Below are 13,015 nucleotides of genomic sequence, written 5' to 3' on the forward strand. Positions count from 1 at the left end.
CAGGAGCCATACCAAGCTGTGATACAACCAGAAAGAATGCTTGCTATGGTGCATCTGTAAAAGTTGGTGAGAGTCGTAGCTGACATGCCAAATTTCCTTAGTCTTCTGAGAAAGTAGAGGCGTTTGTGGGCTTTCTTAACTATAGTGTCGGCATGGGGGGACCAGGACAGGTTGTTGGTGATCTGGACACCTAAAAACTTGAAAGCTCTCGACCCTTTCTACTTCATCCCCGTTGATGTAAATAGGGGCATGTTCTCCTTTACGTTTCCTGAAGTTGATGACAATCTCCTTCGTTCTGTTGACATTGAGGGAGAGATTATTGTTGCCGCACCGCTTCACCAGATTCTCAATCTCATCCCTATACTTTATCTCGTCGTTGTTTGAGATCCGACCCACTACGGTGGTGCCGTTAGCAAACTTGAAAATCGAAACCGGAGGAAACCCACGCAGACACGGGGAGAACGTGCAAACTCCACACAGACAGTGAGCCGAGGCTGGAATCGAACCCGGGTTCCTGTGAGGCTATACTGCTAACCACTGTGCCATGCCATGGTGGGGCCCCATGGGAATGAGCCAGTGGGTCACACACTGAAGCTTCAGTAGTAAATAACCTGCAATTGTACAGCACCTTTCACAGCCGCAGCACTTCCTAAAGTGTTCTGCTGTTGTAATGTAAATAATACGGCTGGCAATTTGTACACAGCCGTACCAACATTGACTAGATATCCTATTTTAATGATGTTTATTGAGGGATAAATATTGATTGGGATTACCCGGGAGAACTCACCTATTTTTCAGATAAAGCTCGGCACAACATCGTGGGCCGAAGGGCCTGTTCTGTGCTGTACTGTTCTATGTTCTAAATAGTGCCTGCGCCATCTTTTATTTTCATCTCAGAGGATGGACAGTGACTCAATTTGACATGTTCCCCTCAACAGTGTGTCACTCCCTCAGTACTGACCCTCCAACCATTGACTCTCCCTCCGTATCAACACTCCAACCATGTGTATTTGGGATGTGGGCTCTCCTAGCTGGACTTTTTATTGCCTATCCCTGAAGGTATTTAAAAGTCAAGCACATTTTCAAGGTTCCGGAGTCACGTAGATGTTAGAATAGGCAAGGATGACAGGTTTCCTTCCCCAAAGGGCATTATTGAACGAGGTGAGCTTTTACAATCAACAATGGTATCACGGTCATCAGTAGACTTTTAATTCCAGGTTTGTTTTCTATTGAATTCAAAGTTCACCATCTGTCACGGTGAGATTCAAATCTTGGTCCCCAGAGCATTACCCTGCGTTTCTGGATTTGATTAAGTGAGGCATCAAGGAGCCCTGGCAAAACTAAAGTCAATGGGAATCCGGGGTAAAACTCCCTGCTGACCAGAAACTGAACTCGGTAACTCAACCTATGACTCCCCAAAGCATGTCCACCATCTATAAAGCATAAACAAGTGTGTGATGGAATACTGTCCACTTGCTTGGATAAGCGCAGTTCCAACAACACTTGGAAGTTCAACACTATCCAGGACAGAGCAACCCCCTTTATAGGCCACCGCCTTAAAAATTCACTCCCTTCAGCACCAGCGCACAGTGCCAGTGGAGTGAACCATCACCATAAGGGCGGCACGGTGGATAGCACTGCTGCCTCACAGCGCCAGGGACCCGGGTTCAATTCTGGGTGGAGTCTGCACGTTCTCCCCGTGTCTGCGTGGGTTTCCTCCGGGTGCTCCGGTTTCCTCCCACAGTCTGAAAGACGTGCTGGTTAGGTGCATTGGATGTGCTAAATTCTCCCTCCTTGTACCTGAACAGGTGCTGGAGTGTGGCGACCAGGGGATTTTCACATTAACTTCATTGCAGTGTTAATGTAAGACTACTTGTGACACTAATAACTAAACTTAAAACAAGCTGCACTGCAATAAGCCACTAAAGCTCCTTCAACATCACCTACCTAACCTGTGACCTCTGCAACTTAGGACAAGGGTAGCATGGAAACGCCACCACCTTCAAGTTCCCTTTCAAGCTGCACACCATTCTGCCTCGGAACTATATCGCTGCTCCTTTACTATTTTTGGTCAAAATCCTGGAAGTCTCTACCTAACTGCATGGTGGATGTACCTACTCTACATAGACTGTAGCGGTTCCATGGAATCCCTACAGTGCGGAAGGAGGCCATTTGGTCCATCAAGTTTGCACCGACCACAATCCCACCCAGGCCCTAACCCCGCAATCCCATGTATTTACCCTTTTAATCCCCTGACACTGTGGGCAATTTAGAATGGCCAATCAACCTAACCCACTCACCTTTGGACTGTGAGAGGAAATCGGAGCACCCGGAGGAAACCCATGCAGATACGGGGAGAACGTGCAAACTCCACACAGACAGTGGCCCAAGCCCGGAATTGAACCGGGGTCCCTGGCGCTATGAGGCAGTAGTGCTAACCGCTGTGCCACTCTGCCACCCTGGTTGAAGAAGGCAGCTTACCATTGCCTTCCTAAGAGTGGGTAATAAACGCTGGCCGAGCCAGCGACGCCCAGATCCTGTGAAAGAATTTTAAAATGTCACAAATCTTGCTGGCACTTTTCTGCCAGTGTTTCCCGCGTTGCTTTGTCAACTGCCATGAAGTCAACTGAACACTAGATGGATCCATTGATTAGGTTCCAGAAGCCTTTGTTACCTTTTGTCAATGAACAAGCTTATATCCACCAACTGACAGGTAATTCACCAGCATCACGAGTAATTGACTTAATATACTAAAAGTCATCAATATAGTGCACACTTTCTACATTTCACATTTGCTCCCTCTAGTATTGTTCCTGTCATACTTTGTTAACACCCTTATTGTGACTCATGATGAGAAATGCCATGAGGGAAGTTAAATAGTGCAATTTAACAATAATCCAGCAGATAAGCTTTAGTATTGAACAAGATAAAGGTTTGGTTTATCACAGGACTTACTGCTGGATGTTCTTTAGGTAAAAGTGATGAAGTTATTAACTAAGGTGCAGGTACAAAGCTTCAATCTCATCAAGAGGAATTCTCCACGGAAAAATCGGTTGAACTGATGAAATGAAGTGAAAGTAAGCAAGAGGAGGCAGAAGCACCTGAGGAGGTATATTTTACAACCGGGATGATGGCGGATCTCATTAAATCAGCTGAAGATTTGAAAAGAAACAGGTGAAGACTGTGTGATACAAATATGCAAAGAAGCATTGCCTTTTGTAGAGAGGTTGACGCTGGTATTGCTCTTTACCGGGAACTTTATAAAACTGAAAAGTGAAATGCAAAGCAGTCAAGAATAACATTATTCTTTTCATCCACATCAACTTTTACCTCCATTCTCAAGTGAAGTATTGTGCAGTACAGTACCGTAAATTGTATTGTAAATGTGACACTCTACTGTACATTCAGAAACATCATTTTCATTGAATTTATTTTTATTGACCAGGAATGCTTGTTAGGTGCATTGACCCGAACAGGCGCTGGAAATGTGGCGACTCGGGGAATTTTACAGTAACTTCATTGCAGTGTTAATGTAAGCCTGACTTGTGACTAATAAATAAACTTTACTTTTTTATTGCCTCTGAGTGACAAATTTTACATTGTTCTTGTTTTATTGCATTGTTAAACAATTCATTTAGTAAAATTGTCTCAGATTTACTGTACCAACAAACACAGGGTGGGGATTTTCCAGCCTTCCAGCTGGCAGGATCTTCCAGCCCCATCGAAGTCGACTCTCTCTATAGGTTCCCCAGTGGTGGGATGGGTAAGCCGTGCAAATTGCCATTGACTTTGGCAGATCCTGCCAGCAACCTATGGTGGGATCTTCCAGTCCTGCCAAAAAACTGCTGCTGGAAGGCTGGAAAATTCCAGCCATAGTTTTTATTGCCTCTGATAAATTGTACATTGCTCTTGTTTTCTTGCGCGGTCAAACAACTTCCGCAGTAAAACTGTCTTGAATTTACTCAAAAGCCTCATTTTTATTGCCTCTTTCCCTTCAAAATGGCCAAGGCAGGAACCTATCTAATTCGTTCCAATCACAAAGCGTGCGCGCCATTCGCGATTACGCTCTCTGCGAGAATTTGAGGGAATGTTACCCTCGCAAACAGCGGGCCTCTGCTTTACATCAGTAGGAAAGGATGGGAAGAGGATCATTAAGTGATAGTCAGGGTCATACCTCCAGTAACAATAGAAAAATAGCAGAAAAGTAATTAGTTTGCTTGGTGTTTACCAGGGAGATAAAAAAAGGGAGACATGACGTTGAAAAATGAGATGACAATGAGATAAGTGCATTTAAAATATAGAAAGAAGGCGTATTGAATAAACTAAACAAACTCAAAGAAGACAATGTCCCTGGTCAGGATGGATTGCATCCAAGTTATTTAAAAGAATATAGGGAAGAGATAGGAGAGACGTTGCTACTTATGAACCTTGTTACATGCAGTACGTGGTCTGTCCATTGCCTACCTGCCTGCCCCCAAACTGTCTTCCACTTTACAGTGGTGAGGTAGAGGCAAGGTGCAGTGGAGGTGTTTGGTGGGCTCACCCACCCTTGGGCCTGTTGAGACCCTTAGGTGGCCAATTAATGGCTACCTATTTGCATCATTCTGCCCCAGTCACTATTTTACCTGCAGCAAGTGTAAGTCTATGACAAGTAACTTTAGCTGTGCAGGTTGGTGTTGGGCTAAAGGGGTGGTAGCTCCTAACTGGGGGTCCCCTGTGCCCATTAGAAGCACCTGTGCCTGGTAGAGGTACCCCTGCCCAAGATCATACCCCACGTCAACCCTCCCACCAACTGGCATCTCTCTGACATGGGACATGCTCCCCAAAATGGGGGTGCGAAAGCCTTGCTCTTAGCGAGTGAATACCTTGCAAAGTGTAAATGGATGCATTCCCTGCCAACTCTCCAGGTGAACTCAGCAGGATGGATAGCCTAGCTGAGTACAGTTCACCAGCAGCCAGAGCAGACCCATGCATGGAATAAAAGGAATAAAAGATGTGCAGGCTAGGTGAATTGTCCCAAGTGTCCTAAAGTGTCCCAAGATGTGTAGGTTAGAGGGATTAGCGGGGTGAACAAGTGGAGTTACGGGGCTAGGACCGTAGACCCGTGAGTGGGAAGCTCTGTTGGGAAGTCGACGCAGACTCAATGGGCCGATGGCCTTTTTCTGCAGTGTAGGGATTCTACGATTCTAATAGTTATCCCAGAAAACAACTGTCCTTCACTATAGTGTGTCATTTGGAAACAGCAATAAATAACACAGCTTTTTTCATGGGAGATGGGCGTCACGGGCAAGACCAGCTTTTTTTTCGCCCTTCACAAGATTGCCCTTGCACTGAGTGGCTTGCTAGGTCATTGAGCCAATCACATTGCAATGGATTTGGAGTCAGATGGAGGCTTCGCTGGGTAAGGATGGCAAATTTCCTTCCTTTGAGGTCACAGCAATCAATGACAGCTGTCATGGCCACTGTTAGTTAGACTCGCTTTATGTGGAATTTAAGTTCCCCCACAGCTGCCGTGGTGGGATTTTAACTCATGTCTGCAGAGGATTTGCCTGGGCCTCTGGATTACTAGTCCAGTGACGGGTGATTCTCCGATCCCGCTGCATTAATTTTTTAGCACGGCGGGCCGGGAGAATCGTGCATCGGCCGAGTCACAGGATTCTCGTGAGCGTTCGCTTGTGTCTCCCGGGCCCGGATTTCCGATGGTGTCTGCTCAGCGCTGGAAATCGGCTGGTATTTAAATAGTATTTAACATACTATTTAAATGCTATTAGCAGGTCCAGGACTGAATTCTCCAGGCCTGCTCGCAGCTCCCACCCCCACCCCCACCAGAGTGTTCCACTTACCGGGAACTATCGGGACAACCCTGCAGTTGTGAAGGGAGAGGAGCGATTGGAGCCCCCCCCGGGGGTTGAGGGTGTGAGGGGAGGGGGGTAGTGCTCCCTGGGCATGAGCACCCTGGTAGTGCCAGCCTGGACCCCCAAGCGGCAAAGTGCCCATGCCCAGGGGGCACCTTGGCACTGCCCGCCGGGCATGAGGCAGTGCCAAAGGGGCAGGCTGAGGGGTGGGGACTGCTGGGGGCAGGGCCTAGGGGTGATCGATGGGGGTGGGAGGTCCTGCTGCCACTCTGCAGGTGGGAGGCCAGCTCTCGGGATGGGCTGGTCAGCCGGAGGGTCTGCTGGGGGCCAGAGGGGGCTGCCTCCCGGGGGAGGGGGTGGGTGGTCTGCCTGCGGAGGTTGGGGGATCATCACTGCTGGGGTGGGGGGGGGGGGGGGGGTGTTGCGGGGTGGGGAGGCTGGAGATCAGGCCGGGACAGGTGGGGATTTGGGGCTGGCCTGCGAATGGAAGGGTGGGGGCTGTGATTGGGCTGTGGTGGGGGGGGTGGGGGCAGCACTGAAGGGGTCCTGGGCTGGCCGGCGATTGAGCTGGCCAGCAAACTACAGGCTGACAGTTCGGGGCCACTGCGCATGCACAGAGTTCCACTGGTTTCAGCCTCTCCAGTGTGAATAGGCCCCGCCCCCTCTGTAATAATATTCACGCGAGTGGCCACTGCATTGCTCGGAGTGTGGCAGATTCCCACTGAAAAAAATAGTGAAATAGGGCGGCACGGTAGCACAGTGGTTAGCACTGCTGCTTCACAGCTCCAGGGTCCCGGGTTCGATTCCCGGCTCGGGTCACTGTCTGTGTGGAGTTTGCACATTCTCCTCGTGTCTGCGTGGATTTCCTCCGGGTGCTCCGGTTTCCTCCCACAGTCCAAAGATGTGTGGGTTAGGTTGATTGGCCAGGTTAAAAATTGCCCCTTAGAGTCCTGAGATGCGTAGGTTAGCGGGATTAGCGGGTAAATATGTGGGGGTAGGGCCTGGGTGGGATTGTGGTCGGTGCAGACCCGATGGGCCGAATGGCCTCCTTCTGCACTGTAGGGTTTCTATGATTTCTATGAAATACTCCGGTTTTCCCGCAAATTCGACACTTAGAAATCTTTGGGGGAAAATCGTCCCCATTACTACTGTGCACCATCTTCTCCCCAGTTCACTTGTTCAAAATTTTATTTCAATCTAAACATTTGTTTCATTGGCGTATTTGAATGCTTGGAACTCAATTCATCTCCTGAAAATACCAGCAACAGATTCAGACTGATTGTTCATTTTTAATTCAGCAGAAATCAAATTGCAAATGCAAATAACTAAGAATGGAAGCACAGAGCCGGAGCAATAGAATTTGGTAGATTTTGCGAATACATTGTTTGATCTGAAAACAAGCATTTGATGATGAAAAATCTTACATAGCATAACTCCAGCTTGAGGAGGATTCTGACGCTTAACAGCACAAGTCATACATTTCATTTAACTGGAATTTAAAATTCAATCTATGTTAACACGTTGCCGAAAGAAAATCAGTAAGAATTCTCACAGCACCAGGTTAAAGTCCAACAGGTTTATTTGGAATCACGAGCTTTTGGAGCGCTGCCCCTTCATCAGGTAAGTGCTCCTTCACTCACCTGAGGAAGGAGCAGCGCTCCGAAAGCTCGTGATTCCAACTAAACCTGTTGGGCTTTAACCTGGTGTTGTGAGACTTCTTACTGTGTTTACCCCAGTCCAACGCCGGCATCTCCACACCATGGGAAGAAAACAAAGCCAACCGCAACGTGCTGCGATGTAACCCAGCTCTATTACTAAAGAAAGGAAGCGAGATTCGAGAAAAAAAAAACAATATGTATATATTTTACAAAAATGCTAATTGGGGATTAGTTGCAGGAGGAATGTGGCTGGTGACAATTTTTCAGCTTGTGTGTGGATTTATTGCAGGATCTCATCAAAGATAAGACCACATTTATCTTCAAAATCTGTTAAAATATTACATCTATCCCTCCTGTTGACATTTTTTAATTATATATTTCCAAGTATGTTTACTTGTAAACAAAGCTTGTTTTGTAAACACCAAATTGTAATTTGTTATCTCCCACCATTGGACATGAGAATTTATAATAAAAATATGTAAAAATAAGGACAGAATTTGTCAGTTTATTGGAACTGGGTAACATCTGAATATTGGTCCCAATTTTTCCTCTCCTTCAACCCATTTCACTTTAGATGTAATTATTTTAATTAATTTCCACCCTCCCCTTCTTGCATGTTATTTTCTCTCTTCAATTAGGATCTCGTTGCACACATCACTGCTTGAGAAAGATGAAAGGTCAATGATCAGACTCCAAGCCGCATTTGCTCTTGAACCAATCAAAAGATGGGCGTGGAGATGGTAGCTCTTGTCTCACAGCTCAGGGGACCCAGTTACTGTGTGAGGGAAATATGGGTAGGGACTAATCATCCATCAATGGGGAGGATTCGTGGTGCAGTGGGTAGCGCCCCCTGCCTCTGAGCCAGAAGATCCAGGTTTGAGTCCCACCCCTGATCTTGTCAGTCCAGGAAGGTGCACCCATGGTGCGGCCAAAAAGGTTGAGTGTGTCAACCTGCAAATTATTCCAAATACGCCGATGGTTGGTATTAAGAGTGGAAGAGACTCCTGGTCAGCCACACTTGATGTGGAAATCATAGAAATCATAGAAACCCTACAGTGCAGAAGGAGGCCATTCGGCCCATCGAGTCTGCACCGACCACAATTCCACCCAGGCCCTACCCCCACATATTTTACCCGCTAATCCCTCTAACCTACACATCCCAGGACTCTAAGGGGCAATTTTGTAACCTGGCCAATCAACCTAACCCGCACATCTTTGGACTGTGGGAGGAAACCGGAGCACCCGGAGAAAACCCACGCAGACACGAGGAGAATGTGTAAACTCCACACAGACAGTGACCCGAGCCGGGAATCGAACCCGGGACCCTGGAGCTGTGAAGCAGCAGTGCTAACCACTGTGCTACCGTGCCGCCCCTCTCAAGCTATAAGCCCCTGGGGACAGACCAGTGACCTGTTCTGGGAATAACTAGTAAAGGAAACAGACAAAAGTCTGCCCTAGTGCTTCACTAGGCGTGGGAAGAGAATTGCAATGGACAGTAGACATCCATTGGCCATTAGTATCTGAGGTGGACCTTACTAAACCAAGGGGCAGCAATGATTTATAGGGGTGGCACTGTGGCCCAGTTGTTTGCACTGCTGCCTCACAGCGCCAGGGACCCGGGTTCAATTCCAGCCGTGGGTGACTGTCTGTGTGGAGTTTGCATGTTTTCCTCGTGTCTGTGTGGCTTTCCTCCAGGTGAGCCGGTTTCCTCCCACAGACCAAAGATATGCAGGTTGGGTGGATTGGACATCCTAAATTGCCCCTTAGTGTCCAAAGGTGTATAGTTAGGGGAATTAATGGGGTAAATGTATGGGATTACAGGGATAGGGTGTGGGGTGGGCCTGGGTAAGGTGCTCCTTCAGAGAATCGGTGCAGACTTGATGGGCCGAATGACCTCCTTCTGCATTTTGGGGATTCTATGATAGTGTAATAGTGCACCGAGTTTAGACTTAGGGGCATGCATGTGAGATTATCTGTACAGATCTGCACCTCTGTCACGATTCTTTTTACCTCCCTCCTGAAGAAATTGATTTCTTGCTTAAGATAATGTTACGTTCACAAGTGTGACGCAAAATTGTTGGGGGGAAATGACCAGTTAATTCATCAAACCTGGCACACACACCACGATGGCAGTAACGTTATAACTCTCTCCCAACTCTAGGTCCCATCACTCTTCCCCATCGCACTGCCCTCCACTCTCCAATCCCTCTCCTTCTCTCTCTCCCCCCCACCCCGCGACTACTCTCTCCTTTCATTCTCCCCCTTGCTTCGGGAAAAGGCGGAAATAAATCATCAAAGATACTCTGAACCAGGCGCGTCTTGTAATCTTCACCAGAACAGTTCAAACGTCCAAAGCAATAGCCGCAGCACGGTGATCAAAAAGACTTTGAGATTCATTATGTTAAATCATGAGCCCTGTTTCAGTGATTAATAGTGTTAGATTCTGCATAATTAAGTGTTGAATTCGATGCTCTTGTGTGACAGCTTACTTTCTCTGATCATCTCATTCATCTTTCAAGTCAGGAGCGTGTAGGAAACTGCATGTGTACCAAAATCTATTAATGTTGACATTAAAGCTGGATGAACCAGCAACGTTAATAGAAGCATATGCTGAAAGGGTTAGATGACAAGGGTGGAAGGAGGCTCACGTAGTCCGTAAAGATCAGCATAGATTAGTTAGGCCTCTTTCTGAGCTCAATTTCTGTTACATTCTGTTCTCTCTACATTCTGTGTAATTCTATCAAAAGCGAATTTTAATCCCACTTCCTTGACCTGAATGTTTATTGAATTAGTTTGCTTGCTTGGTGCTGGAGGATGCCATCTCATGGTTTGCTTTGTGGGTACTTGCTCCGGGTCTTCTCACGGTGAACTGTTCCCTATCAGGCTTTTGTTCCACACTTCAGCCTCAATCGCTTCTTTCGGCTGCCCTGTTCTGTATGAAGAATTCTTCTTGCGTCTAGAGATTACAGACGTGAAATGTGAGTCAAGTGCAAAGTGGGAACTGTCATAAGAGCTTGAGACTTCCCCACTTTTCCAAACCATTTTGAGCAGTGCAAAGTGGCAACAGGACAGAGAGCGGCGGCACGGTGGCACAGTGGTTAGCACTGCTGCCTCACAGCACCAGGGACCCGGATTCAATTCCCGGCTTGGGTCACTGTCTGTGCGGAAACTGCACATTCTCCCCATGTCTGCGTGGATTTCCTCTGGGTGCTCCGGTTTCCTCCTACAGTCCAAATATGTGCAGGTTAGGTGATTTGGCCATGACCAAATTGCCCCTAAATAGCGTCAGGAGGACTAGCTAGAGCGAATGCATGAGTTTATGAGGTTAAGGCCTGGGTGGGATTGGGGTTGGTGCAGGCTCAATGGGCTGAATGGCCTCCTTCTACACTGCAGGATTCTAAGATATCTTTTTAAATGTGACTTTTAAAAAAAATATTTGTGAAATATTAGCAAAGAGCCACTTAATCTATTCATGTCCCAAACAGCAACAACTTGCATTTGGCACCTTTAACCTTTGCGTTTGATAAGGTTCCCCATGGTAAGCTATTACAGAAAATACGGACACATGGGATTAGACCATAAGACCATAAGACATAGGAGCGGAAGTAAGGCCATTCGGCCCATCGAGTCCACTCCACCATTCAATCATGGTTGATTTCAACTCCATTTACCCGCTCTCTCCCCATAGCCCTTAATTCCTCGAGAAATCAAGAATTGATCAATTTCTGTCTTGAAGACGCTCAACGTCTCGGCCTCCACAGCCCTCTGTGGCAATGAATTCCACAGACCCACCACTCTCTGGCTGAAGAAATTTCTCCTCATCTCTGTTCTAAAGTGACTCCCTTTTATTCTAAGGCTGTGCCCCCGCGTCCTAGTCTCCCCTGCTAATGGAAACAACTCCCCTACGTCCATCCTATCTAAGCCGTTCATCATCTTGTAAGTTTCTATTAGATCTCCCCTCGACCTCCTAAACTCCAATGAATATAATCCCACGATCCTCAGACGTTCATCGTATGTCAGGCCTACCATTCCTGGGATCATCCGTGTGAATTTCCGCTGGACCCGCTCCAGTGCCAGTATGTCCTTCCTGAGGTGTGGGGCCCAAAATTGCTCACGTACTCCAAATGGGGCCTAACCAGTGCTTTATAAAGCCTCAGAAGTACATCCCTGCTTTTGTATTCCAAGCCTCTTGAGATAAATGACAACATTGCATTTGCTTTCTTAATTACGGACTCAACCTGCAAGTTTACCTTTAGAGAATCCTGGACTAGGACTCCCAAGTCCCTTTGCACTTTAGCATTATGAATTTTGTCACCGTTTAGAAAATAGTCCATGCCTCTATTCTTTTTTCCAAAGTGCAAGACCTCGCACTTGCCCACATTGAATTTCATCAGCCACTTCTTGGACCACTCTCCTAAACTGTCTAAATCTTTCTGCAGCCTCCCCACCTCCTCAATACTACCTGCCCCTCCACCTATCTTTGTATCATCGGCAAACTTGGCCAGAATGCCTCCAGTCCCGTCATCTAGATCGTTAATATATAAAGAGAACAGCTGTGGCCCCAACACTGAACCCTGAGGGTGATTTAGTGGTTTGGATCAGGAATTGGCTAGCTGTAAGAAAACAGAGGGTGGTGGTTGATGGGAAATGTTCACCCTGGAGTTCAGTTACTAGTGGTATTCCGCAAGGATCTGTTTTGGGGCCACTGCTGTTTGTCATTTTTATAAATGACCCGGATGAGGGCGTAGAAGGATGGATTAGTAAATTTGCGGATGACACTAAAGTCGGTGGAGTTGTAGACAGTGTGGAGGGAAGTGGCAGGTTACAGAGGGACATAGATAAGCTGCAGAGCTGGGCTGAGAGGTGGCAAATGGAGTTTAATGCGGAAAAGTGTGAGGTGATTCACTTTGGAAGGAGTAACAGGAATACAGAATACTGGGTTAATGGTAAGATACTTGGTAGTGTGGATGAACAGAGGGATCTGGGTGTCCATGTGCATAGATCCCTGAAAGTTGGCACCCAGGTTGATAGGGTTGTTAAGAAGGCGTACGGTATGTTAGCTTTTATTGGCAGAGGGATTGAGTTTCGGAGCCGTGAGGTCATGCTGCAACTGTACAAAACTCTGGTGCGGCCGCACTTGGAGTATTGCGTACAGTTCTGGTTGCCGCATTATAGGAAAGATGTGGAAGCGTTGGAAAGGGTGCAGAGGAGATTTACCAGGATGTTGCCTGGTATGGTGGGAAGATCATATGAGGAAAGGCTGAGGAACTTGAGGTTGTTTTCATTAGAGAGAAGAAGGTTAAGAGGTGACTTAATAGAGGCATACAAGATGATCAGAGGATTAGATAGGGTGGATAGTGAGAGCCTTTTTCCTCGGATGGTGATGGCTAACACGGGACATAGCTTTAAATTGAGGGGTGATAGATATAGGACAGATGTCAGAGGTAGGTTCTTTACTCAGAGAGTAGTAAGGGCGTGGAATGCCCTGCCTGCAGCAGTAGT

General features: G+C 47.1%; 1 protein-coding gene across 1 annotated transcript in view; it reads right to left on the bottom strand.

Moving 5' to 3' along the window:
• Positions 1 to 9,511: 9,511 nt before the first annotated feature.
• LOC144498926 (lymphatic vessel endothelial hyaluronic acid receptor 1-like) overlaps positions 9,512 to 13,015 on the bottom strand; it is a 54,220-nt gene continuing 50,716 nt past the window's right edge. Inside the window, exon 6 of the mRNA XM_078220840.1 lies at positions 9,512 to 10,469. Coding sequence (XP_078076966.1) covers positions 10,373 to 10,469 — 97 coding nt within the window. The 3' untranslated portion in view covers positions 9,512 to 10,372. The remainder of the gene's footprint in view (positions 10,470 to 13,015) is intronic.

The sequence above is a fragment of the Mustelus asterias genome, chromosome 9, assembly GCF_964213995.1.
Source record: "Mustelus asterias chromosome 9, sMusAst1.hap1.1, whole genome shotgun sequence".
Lineage (NCBI taxonomy): Eukaryota > Metazoa > Chordata > Chondrichthyes > Carcharhiniformes > Triakidae > Mustelus > Mustelus asterias.